This window comes from Halichoerus grypus, chromosome 5 (assembly GCF_964656455.1).
Source record: "Halichoerus grypus chromosome 5, mHalGry1.hap1.1, whole genome shotgun sequence".
In the NCBI taxonomy this organism is placed as follows: Eukaryota; Metazoa; Chordata; class Mammalia; order Carnivora; family Phocidae; genus Halichoerus; species Halichoerus grypus.
In genome coordinates, this window is record NC_135716.1 from 174,517,318 (window position 1) to 174,530,677 (window position 13,360).

The 13,360-nt window shown below is 52.6% G+C and overlaps 1 protein-coding gene across 1 annotated transcript in view; it reads right to left on the reverse strand.

Moving 5' to 3' along the window:
* IGSF21 (immunoglobin superfamily member 21) overlaps positions 1-13,360 on the reverse strand; it is a 235,281-nt gene that overhangs the window by 128,629 nt on the left and 93,292 nt on the right. The window contains exon 2 of the mRNA XM_036115519.2: positions 4,667-4,779. Coding sequence (XP_035971412.1) covers positions 4,667-4,779 — 113 coding nt within the window. The remainder of the gene's footprint in view (positions 1-4,666; positions 4,780-13,360) is intronic.

Consider the following 13,360-nt stretch of genomic DNA (forward strand, 5'->3'; position numbering starts at 1 on the left):
AAGGTCTGGCCTTGGCCCTTGAGGATGTTCACCGTCCTGTTGACAGACAGGTGTTTTGACACAGAGAGGTATGAGCTGGATTATAGACCCGAAAAGAGGAATCATGGAGGAGGGAGTGTCTAGAACTCTGCGGAAGTCAGGGAAGGCGACATGAGCTGAGACACGGTCTCTTTGGATGGCCTCAGTTTCCTCATCTGGAGAGTAGGCGTAACAATAGACCCGAACTCACAATGCCAACGTGAAAATGAAAAGTAGTCATGTGTCCTGTGCCTGGCACATGGTAAAGGCTAAATAACGTTAGCCCCTCAGATTCGTATTTGCAGCATTACTGAATGAGTCCCCAGTTATAGATGCGAATGAATAGAAATCATTAAGTAAAGGATATTATTAATCATTTGTTTTCTAGAACCAAGTCTTGGCTTTAATGCTAGGGTAGTTTGCTTTTTAGGTGACTGTCCCCTACTGGCCAAGTATGGAATTGCACCCCTGCTCCATTAGCTTCTGCATATTTCTAGGGAAAAAGCATGAGTCTGGAAAACTCAAATCTGGGAGAGGAAGCCATACAATGGTGGAGGGAGCACGGAGAGATGGGGAGGAGGGCTGTGAGGCATCCTGAGGGTGAACAGGGCTTTGATAGACAACTGGGATACCCAGGACCTCAGGCGCCTGACAACCCTCTCGACATTTGTTTTCAAAGAGGTCTTCTGAGAATGACGGTCACTCTGCCTATGCCCTCCCATGCCCCTCCCCCCAATCTAATGATGGCAGGTTACATAACAAATACAATTCATTTTTCAGAACTTCATGTTAGAGTAAGTTTGCCTGGAAAACTGGCTCCATGAGCAGTCCACTGTTATTCCCTTGCCAGGAAAGCACAGTATATTCCAGAGGCCTCAGAAAAAATTGCAAGTATCTATAACGGACTGTCCAATAGAACCTTCTGTGATGATGGAAATGTTCCATACCTACCCTGTCCAACATGGTAGCCACCAACTGCATGTGGCTAGTGAGCTCTTGAAATATGGCTAGCCTGACTGAGGACATGAATTTTTAATTTAATCTGATTTGATTTAATTCGATTTAAATTTAAACAGCCAATGTGACTAGTAGTGGCTGTCATACTGGACAGCACAGACCCAGGGGCTCTGATCGCATCCGCTTTGAGTCTGTTCTATAGTTTTGGCACTTTCTTCTACAAACTGGGGAGTCTGTGGGGCAAAGTGCCCAAGGTTCAGGCCCTGGCCACCTCCTCCCATCCCCTGCCCCCGCCCCACCCCTAAGGCATCCACACGGCAAGACCTTCCCAAATGTTCAGCCAGAGGTCTTGTTAACGCCAAGGGAGTGGTCCCTTTTGCTTCAATTTCATCAGCTCTGCCAATCTACCCAAAGAATCCAATCCATTCATTACATTTCTGAAAGCTCAGGATGATTCCATTGCTAAGACAATGTCTTTAGGACCAGAGGGGAGGCTGCTGGGCTTTACACGTCTTGGGCCATTTTGTGCCCAGTGGGCTGAGCGGGAGTGGTGGCCTCCCCACAATGCCTTGCTTTTCCCTTCTAAAGACATTGGAGACACAGCCCTGGCTGGGCCTGTGTAATCTATTCATTTCCTTCCAAGCCGGGCTCTGTAAGCTCATTCACAGAGGATGGGCAAAGGAAGCTGGGGAAGCAAACAGACGTACAGAAAACAAACAGCGCTGGGCAGCTCCCTGTTTGGGGAGGGGCAGCTGTGGGGGGAATGGAGGTGGGAGAATGGAGATGTAGGGGCTTGTCTGGTGGGGGGGTTCTGACTGGAGGAGAGTGGGGCTCGCCTTGCTGCATCTCCTACATTCTCTAGAAGCCCTGCCTCCCCCTCTCCCGCAAGGAGTCTTGGCTCCTGCAGCCCCCATCTTGGTAAGCTCTTATCTCTCTCCATTCAGCTGGCTCCTTGGGAAAAGAGGCGATGGGTGAGGGAAGGCCAGAGTGGCAGCAGACAGAGAGAGAACTGGCAGCATCGAGACACTTCCCTGGAGTCCCCCCCAACCCCCCTCCCGGCCTCTGCCCCCATCCGCACCATCACAGACAGGGTATGCGAGGTTCCCCTGGTCCCAAGGAGACTTCCAAGTCAGCTGAGCCTGCTCCCTCAATCCAGATACAGAAGCACAAGGGCCCAAACATTTGGCTCCAGTGGGTGATTTGCATGTGATTTGCATACATCTGCATACCCCCTCCCCACTCCAGAGGCTCGAAGTCAAAGGATGTGAAATGAAGTAAAATAAATTAATTAGTGCAGCCTACCATAGCCCAATACACAGGGCCTGACACCGTAAGAGATGCAACTGATTTTTAAGGCAATCAACATGATGGCAGGCTAGGGTGGAGAGAGATGGGGGGGTTGGTGATGGGGGATTCTCAGCACTGGGGGTAGAGAAAGGGAGGGAAAGTCCATATCTGGATTGAAAACTGGGCGTCTTCGTCCTGCCCCAGCCTTCTCCCCCATCTTCAGGGGACACAGGGTGGAGCCACGTGGAAGCCTGGTTCTGGCTTCCTACACCTGGGCTTGGCGCTGGCCTTGCCCCACCCCCTCCAACACAGAAATTCCATTTCAAACCAGAGTGGAGATAGTTGCTTCAAGGGCTAGCAAGGCAATGAGGTGTCCACTGGTAGTTCCCTGGCTGCAAGCTTCGCCCCCCTAAACTGTTCCCATTGGGTCTTTGTATTTCTCTCTGCCAGCTGGGCGGGTCTTTTGCCTCCCCTCATTCCAATCCCATCTAAGGATGGTGGAGGGAGAGACAGTCCCATCGTTAGCAGTGAGCTGCAGTTAATTTAGCACCGTCCTTCTGCCAGGTGCTAATGAGATGCTCGCAGTGGGTGTCAGCCACGCAGCTCCCATATCATGTAAATACGCCTCTTAGTGATTCAGTTCATGGCACTGTTTAGCGTATGACTTGACTTTCTCTAAGCCTGTTGATCTATCCGGGATGGCAAATCTCCTCTAACGCTGGGGCCCTGTGGGGTGCTGAATGTCAGGTTCACACCTGTGGGGCCCAGGCTGCCCGGAGAGCTGGGGGGGAAGGGGGTGGCTAAAAGCAATTTTAAGCGGGAGGGGCTACAGTGCTAAGATGGAGAACAATGATTTTGTGTAAAAGGAGCTCAAATCACAGCCAACAAACCAGCAGGTGATAAATCAAAGACCAAGAAGGCAAGAAGGACCAGCAAGGACAGGAGGGTCCAACCAAGGCTGGGGCGAGAGCAAGAAGGAGATTGAGGAGCGCAGTTCTGGGTCAGGGCATTGAATGGTGAGTGTGCCCCAGGGGGATTCTCTAACGCAGGGTTTCCAAGCCCCACCCTGTGCCTGCTGGGGTAGTGTGAAGGAACAAAGGAACCAGTTCTAGAAGCCTGAACTTCAAACTGCCCATGCCACCCCTTTCCCCCTCTCCGCACTCTGCACCCCCCACCTGCGACCTCCATCCGCTCCATCCAGAGCAGTTCCACCCGACTGTGTCATCTGCGGGTTTCATCTGAAGAAAGGGCAATGCAGCAGACAGAGGTTAGAGAAGTGTTAGATCAGGGGTTGGCAAACCATGGCCACTGGACCACAGCAGCCTATAGCCTTTTTCTGTACAGCCCACGAACCAAGAATGGTTTTTTACTTCTTTGAATGGTTGAAAATATAAAAAAGGAGAGTATTTTGTGACATATAAAAATGATATGAAATTCAAGTCCCAATGTCCATGAATAAAGATTTATTGGAATTGGAATAGCCATGGCCTCCCGTTGACACACTGTCTGTGGCTGTTTTCACACTGTAACGGCAGAGCTGAGGCGTTGTGACAGAGACCATACGGTCCCCAGAGACGAAAACATTTACTATCTGGACCTCACCAAAACGTGTGGCCAAACGCTGTTTTAGATCATGGGAAGGGGAGTTCTCTGCCCAACCTGTTTCCAAGATGGCGGCACCTTGCTCTGTGCGAACCTTAGCATGGCATTGCAAGAACGTCGATTCCGACTGGACCTTCTCCTGAGCCCTGCCAGCCCCGACTCCCTTGTGGCCAAGGGACACCAGGCTGGGCTACCTGGCCCAGACACATGAAGGCTCTTATCAGTGGCTGAAAAGGCCAACACTTGTGTCCCATACCCAGAGCTGGTCCTCCTGTTGCCAACAGCTGGGCCCTGGACAGGTGTGCATCTGTGTGTCTCTAAGATCACCCCTCCTCAGACCCAGCTCAGGGTGCCAGGCACCAGGATAGTCCTACATGTACTTGAGTTAGAAGGCGGACTATGTCTGTAATTTGTTTCAAGAAGGCAGGACGCTGTCCTGGTCTTCTCTGTGCTCTGTCAAGAACATCACCCAAAGCCTCACGCCTGAAATTCCAGCCTTCGATGTTCCTTATTTGTTACACAGCAACCAGGGCCCACAGGGTTCTCACACTGGGTACTGCCGGGGTTTCCTGAGCACAAGGGCATGTTAGGGACACCAAGGAGACCAAAATAAGAGAAAGCCTGAGGACGGAGGAGAAGCCTGAGCAAAGCATTCTTGGAGAAGGGTTTGGGCAGAGGGCACAGGACAACACAGAGCTGGGACCAAGGACATAGCCAAGCCTGCAAGGGTCTCCAGAGGGGTTCTGGGCACTCTGCCTTCACCCCTGGCTGTGGCGCAGAGGGCAGAGCTGCGGTGACTTACCCGGTACCACACGATCTCGCGCATGCGACCATCCGTCTTGAAGTTACACTTCAAGGTCACGGCATCACCAGCCACCACGGGTGGGAGAGGCTCAATGTTCACAGTCAGGTAGCCTGTGGGAAAAAGGAGAAGGGAGGTGAGGGCATGGGAGGAGCAGAAGGGCTGGGCTGCCTGGGGCAGGGTGGGGAGAGAGTTAGCACAACTGTAGGGGGCACTGTTCACTCCAGAGACTGTGTGATCAGTGCCCACAGCGCAGCTCCTCACTCATTCTTCCTTCTCATTGACATCTCCGCCCTGAGAACCTCCCTGGCTCCTGCAGATCCCTCTAGTCCTGAAACATTTCTTCTTGGCATCAATTTCTCCTTCAAAGTACCTGTTGGCAGCTGGAGGAAATGCCTCAGGCCATTTCTACAAGACGTCCCAGAGAAACGGTCCTGTGGTCAAACACTATACCTCCTTCGCCCCTTTTACAGGGTCTTGATATGCATTAGCCAGTTAAGCCCCACTGGAAATGAGCATGCTGAAACTCATCTAACCCAGCATTTCTCTTAGCCACCCCTGAAGCCCCGTCAGCATCTGGTGCTGCCAGGGTGCCAAGGAACCCACATCAGGAAACGGTGTCCTAGGTGGTCAGACCCCTCCACTCCCAGCCTCATAACCAAATTACTGCTGAGGAAGGGGGAAGAGCTCCCCGAGGAGCTCTCTAAACCTCCCATCTCACACATCGCGCCACCCAAGGGGAGAGGTGGTTCCCCTTGAGGCCACAGTGGTGGAGGGGTGACAATGAGCTGACCGTCTTGGAAGGAGTCCATGCCGCTGCAAGCCCCAGATGCTGCGTCTCGCTCACCAGCTGCCCCTGGTAGCCACAGCCTGGGGAACACTCCTGTCCCCACACCCAAGTCCAGCTTGGTGAGGCCTCTGACCCTCTCCGCTGCCTCCCACCGCCCCATCCCGGAGGGCCAGGACCCACTCTAGCTCGGTAAGGGACCTCATTCTTGGGCTGATCGTCTAGGCCTATCTGATTGGCTTCCCGCTGCTGATGGCCAGCCATTGATCTAATGGATCAATCCAGTCCGATTGTCTTAATGAGAAAACTAGCCAGGATGGGTTCAGGGATTTCAATTGTGCAGGCAACCTGAGCGGATCAAGCCCAGGGGCCTGACCCCTGCCTGGAGCTTAATGGTTACAGTACTCCTTGGGGGGTGTGGTGGGGGCACCAAGAATCGACCTCTGCAGGATCAATTTGGAAGCTGGAGTCAGAATCGACTTGTGTGGTACCACGCTTCAGGTCCCAGCAGGCCAGGGTGAGGGGTAAGGCAGGGGGCTCACCTCCAGGGAGCCTCAACCTTAGGCTGGAGTTCAGGCTGCCGGGGAGCCCCACAGAGCCTGCGTGGTCCTTGAGAGCAGTGACTGGAACCAGCTGGAAGGACCAATTCTGTCCCCTCCTTTTGTCAGTCATTCAGTCCCCAAGTTGGCTCCCACTTGCTCTGAGCAAGGCCATGGTCCAGGATGCAGAAAGTTCTCAGCATTGCCCTGTCCTCTAGGCATGCACAGTTTGGGGACAGATTCACGATCTGGTCACCCTCGGTGGGCGGGTGAAGGTGGGGGGCTGTGGAAGCGAGGGAAACCTTTCCAACCTGGACCATCAAGGAAGTCCCCAAGCACAGCCACATCCCAAACCATGACAAAGGAGGAGGCTGCCCTCAGGGGGATGAAGCCCAATGAGCGAGAGGACTCCGGGCAAGTCAATCCTAAGCAGGAAATAGTAATAACAGGTCACATTTCCATGGCACCTACTGTGAGGCAGGTACTGGGCTAAGAGCTTAATACACACTCACTCATTTACCTGTCCCAACAATCCTAGGACAGTATTATTCCCACTTTCATGGGGAAACAGAGAGGCAGAGTAATTACCAAGATCACACAGCTGTAAGTGACAGAGCTGGGACTGAAGCCCAACCTTCTGGTCCATTCTGACCACCATGCTCTATACAGCCTCTCTCATGATGGGAGAGGGAGGGAAGGGTTGGCAGACACTTCACATCCAGCCCTGGGGAGGAGGGGGGCTGTTGCTGGAGGACTGTGACAGAAGTACAGGATCTGATCCTGTCCACTGCCATTCCCAGCCCTGGGTGGACCCCCTGGCTCACCTGTCCAGTGGGGCTGCCCTCCCTGAGGGTCTCAACTTTGAAGCTGCAAGCCAGATGGCTGAGGAGCTCAAGATCAGAGAGGGGCCCCCTCCCGCCCGAAGGAGGTGGGAAGGACACATTCTTGGTTGGGTAAATCTAGTAGCCAGCCCACAGTGAGTAAAGATGGTGCACGCGCGTGTGAGGCGGGCCACAGCGGGATGGAGGTGCCAGCTTGCAGGATCGCCATTTGTTGGCAAACCACGGGGGAATTACGGGTGTGAAGCCAGTGGGGACCGGGGGGACAGCTGAAGCTCTGGTAACTGGTGGTTGTGTTAGGAGCACCACAAGGTGAGGCAGATGGCCCAGGGCAACAGGACTCAGGGGCGTGCAGGGTGAGGGCAGTGAAGAGCTCCCTCCACAGCAGCGGGTGAGGGGGCGGGCAGGGGCACATGGGACCCCCAAAGAGGAGATTTAGAAGGTGGGCGTATAAGTGCAGTGGTTCTGATGCCTTAAAACTGCATTTCCCGGAGCGTGTAGACAGGAGGGAGCTTCTAATAGACGTTTCAGGCAATGAGATTATTACCAACACGGTGTTGAACAAAATTAAGCATGCTCCCCCCCCAAGACTTCTCTCCTTCCAGCTTCCTGTCTTGCCTTCCTTCATGAAAAAATATTTATTGGGAATCTATGCAGTACCAAGCACTGCTCCAGGCACGAGAGATAAAACCATGAGAACAGGCAAGTCCTGCTCTCAAGGAGCTGTCGTTCCAGAAGAGGGGACAACAGTCAAAAAAGTGAACAAGGGGAAATACGGCAGGTGGGAACAAATGTCATGAAGAACGTAAAACGGGGTAAAGCATCAGGGAGCAGCAGGGCAGGGACAGCTCTGGAATGGGTGGCCCACCAGGCCTCTCTGAGAGGGCCAACCTAAAGGTAAGTGTGAGCCACGCAGGTATCTAGGGGGAAAGCATTCCGGATGCCGAACACCGCATGGGCAAAGGCCCTGAAGCTGGAGTGTGCTCAGGGTGCTCCCTCAATTTGGGCCAGGGTGGGACATTTTTCATAACACTGTACACTCTGGATCCCGTCTTTGACTCAGCATCTTGTAGGAGTGGAACCAGGGCAGGTGTGAAGGGGGGGGCGTGTGCAAAGCTGAGGGAGGCACTCACCCCGCCACAGGCCCCTGAGTCCCGCCTGCCTCCCCTCCTCCCGGCCTTGCTCAGTCCTTTGGAACACACAGCAGCAAGAGGAACAGGTCTCTAACCCGAGGCGGAAGGGACTATGTCTCCCCCTCCCGAGGTCCCCCCTGCTCGGAAGGTGGAGGCCAGGGGTGACAGCTCCCAGCCTAGCCGTCCTGGGAGAGGGAGGGAGGGGCTCGGGCCACCGCGCGGGGACTAAAACCTTCTCCCTGGGTGCGTGCGCCACGTTCTAGCTCCCGTTCAGTCACCAGCACTCGCGACAACCTGTACGATGCCGCGCTTGCTGCATGCGTCAGGCTGGAGTGTAGTTGTCTGCTTGCACATCTGCCTCTCCTTCTGGAATGCGAGCTCCATTAATATCAGCAGAGTATGAAAATGAGACTCGACAAGCGCTGCTTTTGGAGCTTTCTTACGTGTAGGCGCTGTGGATCCCGCCACCCCGTGGACGCTGCTCTGTCGCAGAGAAGGAATGGCGGTTCAGGGCCAGGACGAGCCTCAGGTGATGTGTGATGAGTGGGCGCAGCAGCCTCAGGTCTGGAGGGAGGATCACTAGCTGGGGGAGGGGGGAGGCGGGGGGAGAGGCAGGCGACAAGGCAATTTTCTGATAGATGTACCAGGTGAGGATTGCGTCAGCGCCAATCAACACCTGGATCACAGGTGAGAAATCACCTTCCCAGATGCAGACACATGCACAGGAGAAGGGACGGCGAGGGTTCGTGGACAAGGAGGTTTTTGCAAGAGAAAAACATAAGGGAAATTCTCCTTTAGGCCTGACTAAACTTCTCCAGCTCCTTTTCCACTGAACCCCATCACCTTCTGAATGCCTTGCATTGGTTCTTTCTCTGGAGACTCCTCCCTTGCTTCTCCCATCCGCATGCCTCCAACAAATTTGAAGCCAGATATCTGGTTCAAGCTTCTTGCTCTACCACTCGGCAGTGACCTGGGCAAGTTAGGTGGCTGCCACAGGACTCAGTTTCCTCATGTGTAATGTGGACATGGGAATAATCACAGGGTGGTGAAGCATGTTCTGGGGTATTGCTTACCACGAGCCCTGCCCACATAGGGAGGCGCTCCTGAGCAAGGTGAGCGGGACTGTGCTCCCTGCCTTCTCAGAAATCCAATCCTTCCCACTCACTTCCCACTGTCCAGCTGAGGAAAGATGGTCCCGGACAGGGCCCAGGGGTGGGAGGGGGAAGAGTGGAGTCTGACATCTGGAAATTGGTCAAGGAGTAGGAGATTCAGAGATGACCAGGGATCAGAGCCGGGAGACCCACATGGCATCCTTCCCCCAAGGCAGAGGACAGAAAATCAGAGAAGAGATTTGAGCAGGACCCAGGACCCATCCCTCCACCGTCCCCCCCCCCCCACTTCCCACTACTGCCCGGGTATGGGCTGGTGGGAAGGGACAGCTGAGCAGGCAGGGGTCAGGGGAGACGGGCTCATCCACCAGCCAGAGGCAGTGAGCATAGTCAAAAGGGCCAAAGAGATGTGAGTTATGGTCTCAACTGTGCTGCCAACCAGCTCTGGGACTTCAGGCAGGCTGTCCCTCTCTTTGGGCCTCAGTTTCCTTGACTCTAAAATGAGGAGTGAACTGGATTTTTAGGGCCCTCCAGCTCCAATCAATCCCATGTCAGATGTCAACTGAGCCCGAATCTTGCCCCCTTCCTTCCTGGTACGACTCAATACCATTTCTCCGAGAAGTGAATCCATCAATTAATCAGCCACCAGCTAAAGACGGAGCTCTGTCTTTCTCTGCATTAAATTTGCCACCAATCAACCTTTTGCATGAAAGCCTCCAAGCACAGTATCAAAAAGTAGGATCAGGAATGGAGCCGGATTCATCTTAACTAAGCAGTTCATTATCCCGAATGGGGCCATCACTCTCCCCCTCTATCTCTGACAGCATTTACACCACTCCTGTTAAGATACATTTAGCAAAATTGCAGGCAATATTTAGGAACCAGGCGCCCTCCCCAGTGAGGTGATGACAAATAGTTCCTCTGTCTGGAAACTCGCCTTGTCATATCCCAGCATCCCTTCTCTCCCTCTCCCCTTGCCCAGCTCAGAGGAGATGCTTCCAGAGGGCCAGCTCATGTCTGGCCCCATGGGCCAGTGAGGGTTGTCATGGGAGGAGTCCAGGCCTGCCTTGATGTAGTGAAAAGAGACAGAAATTATGTTAGGGTGACCAGATGTCCAGTCTGTCCAGACCGACGGGTTTCCTGGGACAGGGGTTTTCAGCAGCAAACCAGAACATCCCTGGCAAACCAAAACGTCCCTGGCAAACCAAAACAAGGTGGTCACCCTAGTTGTAATCCCATCATGGCCCATGGATGGCCCTGGCACATTGCTTAAACCTCTCTACCTGGTTCAACAATGAGGGTGACCATATCTCCCTTGACCAACTCAAGGACTAGGTAGAGTCAATGCTGACCTCTTCCCTGGTGCTTGACTCCACGTGGGCTCAGCAGACATTGGTGGTTAAGGAAGTAACTTGTGGACTGGGGTCCAGCTTGGACTTCCTACAACTATTCATGCCCTTCCAGCATCCTCTGCCAGCAGCCAGGGTGCTTTCTCTAGAATGCACACCCCTGGCCTTCTTAGGGGCCTTCAGAGCTTCCAATTGCTCCATGGGGAACATCTTGAATTCTCTCAGGGAGATCTGGTGCGTGCCCAGCTCAAGCTCCCTGTCCAGGCCCTGCTCTTCCTCATAAGCAGCCCCCTCTCTCACTGCTGGGTCCTAGCACAGGTGGTCCCCTCCGTCCTGAGCCCTCATTCTTGGCTTGGGAAACTGCTGTTCACCTGCAAGGATTAATGGAAATCTCACTTCCTCAGGAAGACTTTTCCTGACTCCAGGCTGCCACGGTCCCCAACATACCCCTTCCTCCCTCCCACTTAGGACACAGAAAAGGGCTTGTAATGATGTATTCGGTGAACATTCACCACTAACGAGGCCATGAACTGGTGGTACCGATGTGCCCGGAGCAGTGCCTAAATCAGAGTCTCTATTGGATGAAGGCACAGATTAATTGTGCCCATGCCCTAGACTGTCCCATAGTTAGAGTGGGTGGTGTTCCCAGGAGGATCCTCATGCAAGCACCTCTTCCCTGTGGCCTTGTGTGACGTGGCCCCGGCCAGGGTTCTCCACAGACTCAGGTGCCTTCTGCACCTGCCTCTCTGACCATGTCTGCCTGAACTGGCATTGGTGCCACCTTAGAGGACCCAGGGGTCTCTACTGGGGGTCAGGCAGGAGAACTCCATCCAAAGGAGGAAATCAGCACCGAGTGGAGAGCGGCCACCCCGTCAGGTGTGGAAGGATGTAAGACACACCAACTGAGTCAGCAGATAGACAGACAGGAGGTAGAGCGAAGACCACGGGCAGCACGAGCCATGAATAGAGGCAGCAGACTCCACGGGTGATAGCACTTGCTGAACCACCATAGAGCAGGGCCCCCGAGCAGCAAACACTGGGTGTACACCTGAGCAGGGTGACTGGGCAATAGTAGGGAACTACTGCTGCATTCTGAACAGTGTCCTGCTTCTCCTGGGAACACTGTGCTGAGCTGGTGTCCTGTCTCCTTTGATTCTCCTAGTTACCTTGCTGCCAACAGTAGTAACTGGGTACCTCGTAGCAGATGGGTTAGGGACCCCAAACGTAGGCCACCACATTACTGCCTGATGCACCCTTGGATGTCTGCAGCTACCTCAAATGAACAGGTCCAAAATGGAAGCAATGTTTCCCCCTTGGCTCAGCGAACACCTCCAAGGCCTGCCATCTCTATAAAATATACCCAGAATCCAACTCCCTTACCCTCCACTGCTACCTCTCTGGGCCCAGCCACCATCATTTATCACTGGTCTACTGCAATGTCTCCCAACTAGTGTCCCTACTCCCACCTTTGCCCCACCTGCCTCTCTGATTTCATCTCCCCTCACTCTCTTCCTCATTCCCTCCACCCACGCACAATGAACCCTGCCCATCCCTGAATATTCCAAGCATATCCCCACCTCAGGGCCTTTGCACTTCCTGGTCCCACTTCCCAGAACAGTCTTTCCCTCCATACCCACATGGCTCAGTCTCTCAGTTCTGCTGCTCAACTGCCACCTCTTTGGAGAAGCCTTTTCTAACTATCTTCATAAAGTAGTATTCCCTGTCATTCTCTTGTTCTTTACCCTGCTTTATTCTCTTTTAAACATTTATTACTGCCTGGTACATATTTATTTGCTTATTGTCTATTGATATTTCCCTCCCCCTCCCCCATACCCAACCAGGTTGGAAGCTCCATGGGAGCAAAGACTTCGTGTGTGCACGTATGTGTATATTTCAAACTGTTTCCCCTGGTGCACAGACTGGACAATTTCTATTGATCTATTTCAAGTTCACGGACTTCCCTCCATCATCTTTGTCCTGCTACTGAGTCCATCTGGCGAGTTTTTTAAAAATTTCAGTTATTGTATTTTTTGGTTCTGCAGTTTCTATTCGGTTCTCCTTTATACCTCCTATTTCTTTGCCGAGCCTTTCTATTTTAATATTTGTTTCAAGACTATTTGTGATTGCCTGTCCAAGCATTTTTATAATAGCTACTTTAAAGTCCTTGTCAGATAATTCCAACACAGGTGTCACCTCATCACTGGAACCTGCTGATTGTCTCCCTGTGTGAATTGAGATTTTCACGATTCTTTCTATGTCAAGTGATTTTAGTTTGTGTCTTGGACATTTTAAGTATTACCTTATGTGAATCTCATTTGTAGACTTGTTTATACTCATTCTTTTAGGGGCACTTCAAATTCTAGTGTTCAAACCGCCTGCTAGTATTTGTTTCTGATTTTCCAAATAGGTGTCCGTACATTCTGTCCAGGTCTCACGGTCATATGAGTGGGAGATAAAGGAAGGCTAGTCTTCATCACTTCACACTAGAAGTCCTTGACTTTTGTGTTTTTTAACCACTACTTTATCCCTAAAAACTAGAACAGTTCCTGGCATTTTAATAGGAATTCCATTATTATGTGTTGAAGGAACCAAAAACTTTGCCAAATACATGTGATCAGTGCTTGGTGATTTTCAAAGGATATCTGTAATTATTAGCTCACCAATCACCATGGCAACCCTGTGGGACAGTGTCCCCGTTTTACAGGTGAGGAGAAGGAGGCTCTGGGATACAGAATGACTTCCTCATGATCACACAGAAGCAGGCTCAGCAGGCCGGCCCTTTGGTTTTTTTGTTTTTTGGGTTTTTTTTTTAAAGATTTTATTCATTATTTATCAGACACACAGAGAGAGAGAGCACAAGCAGGGGGAGTGGCAGGCAGAGGAAGAGGGAGAAGCAGGCTCCTCTCTGAGCAGGGAGCCTGATGCAGGGCTCGATCCC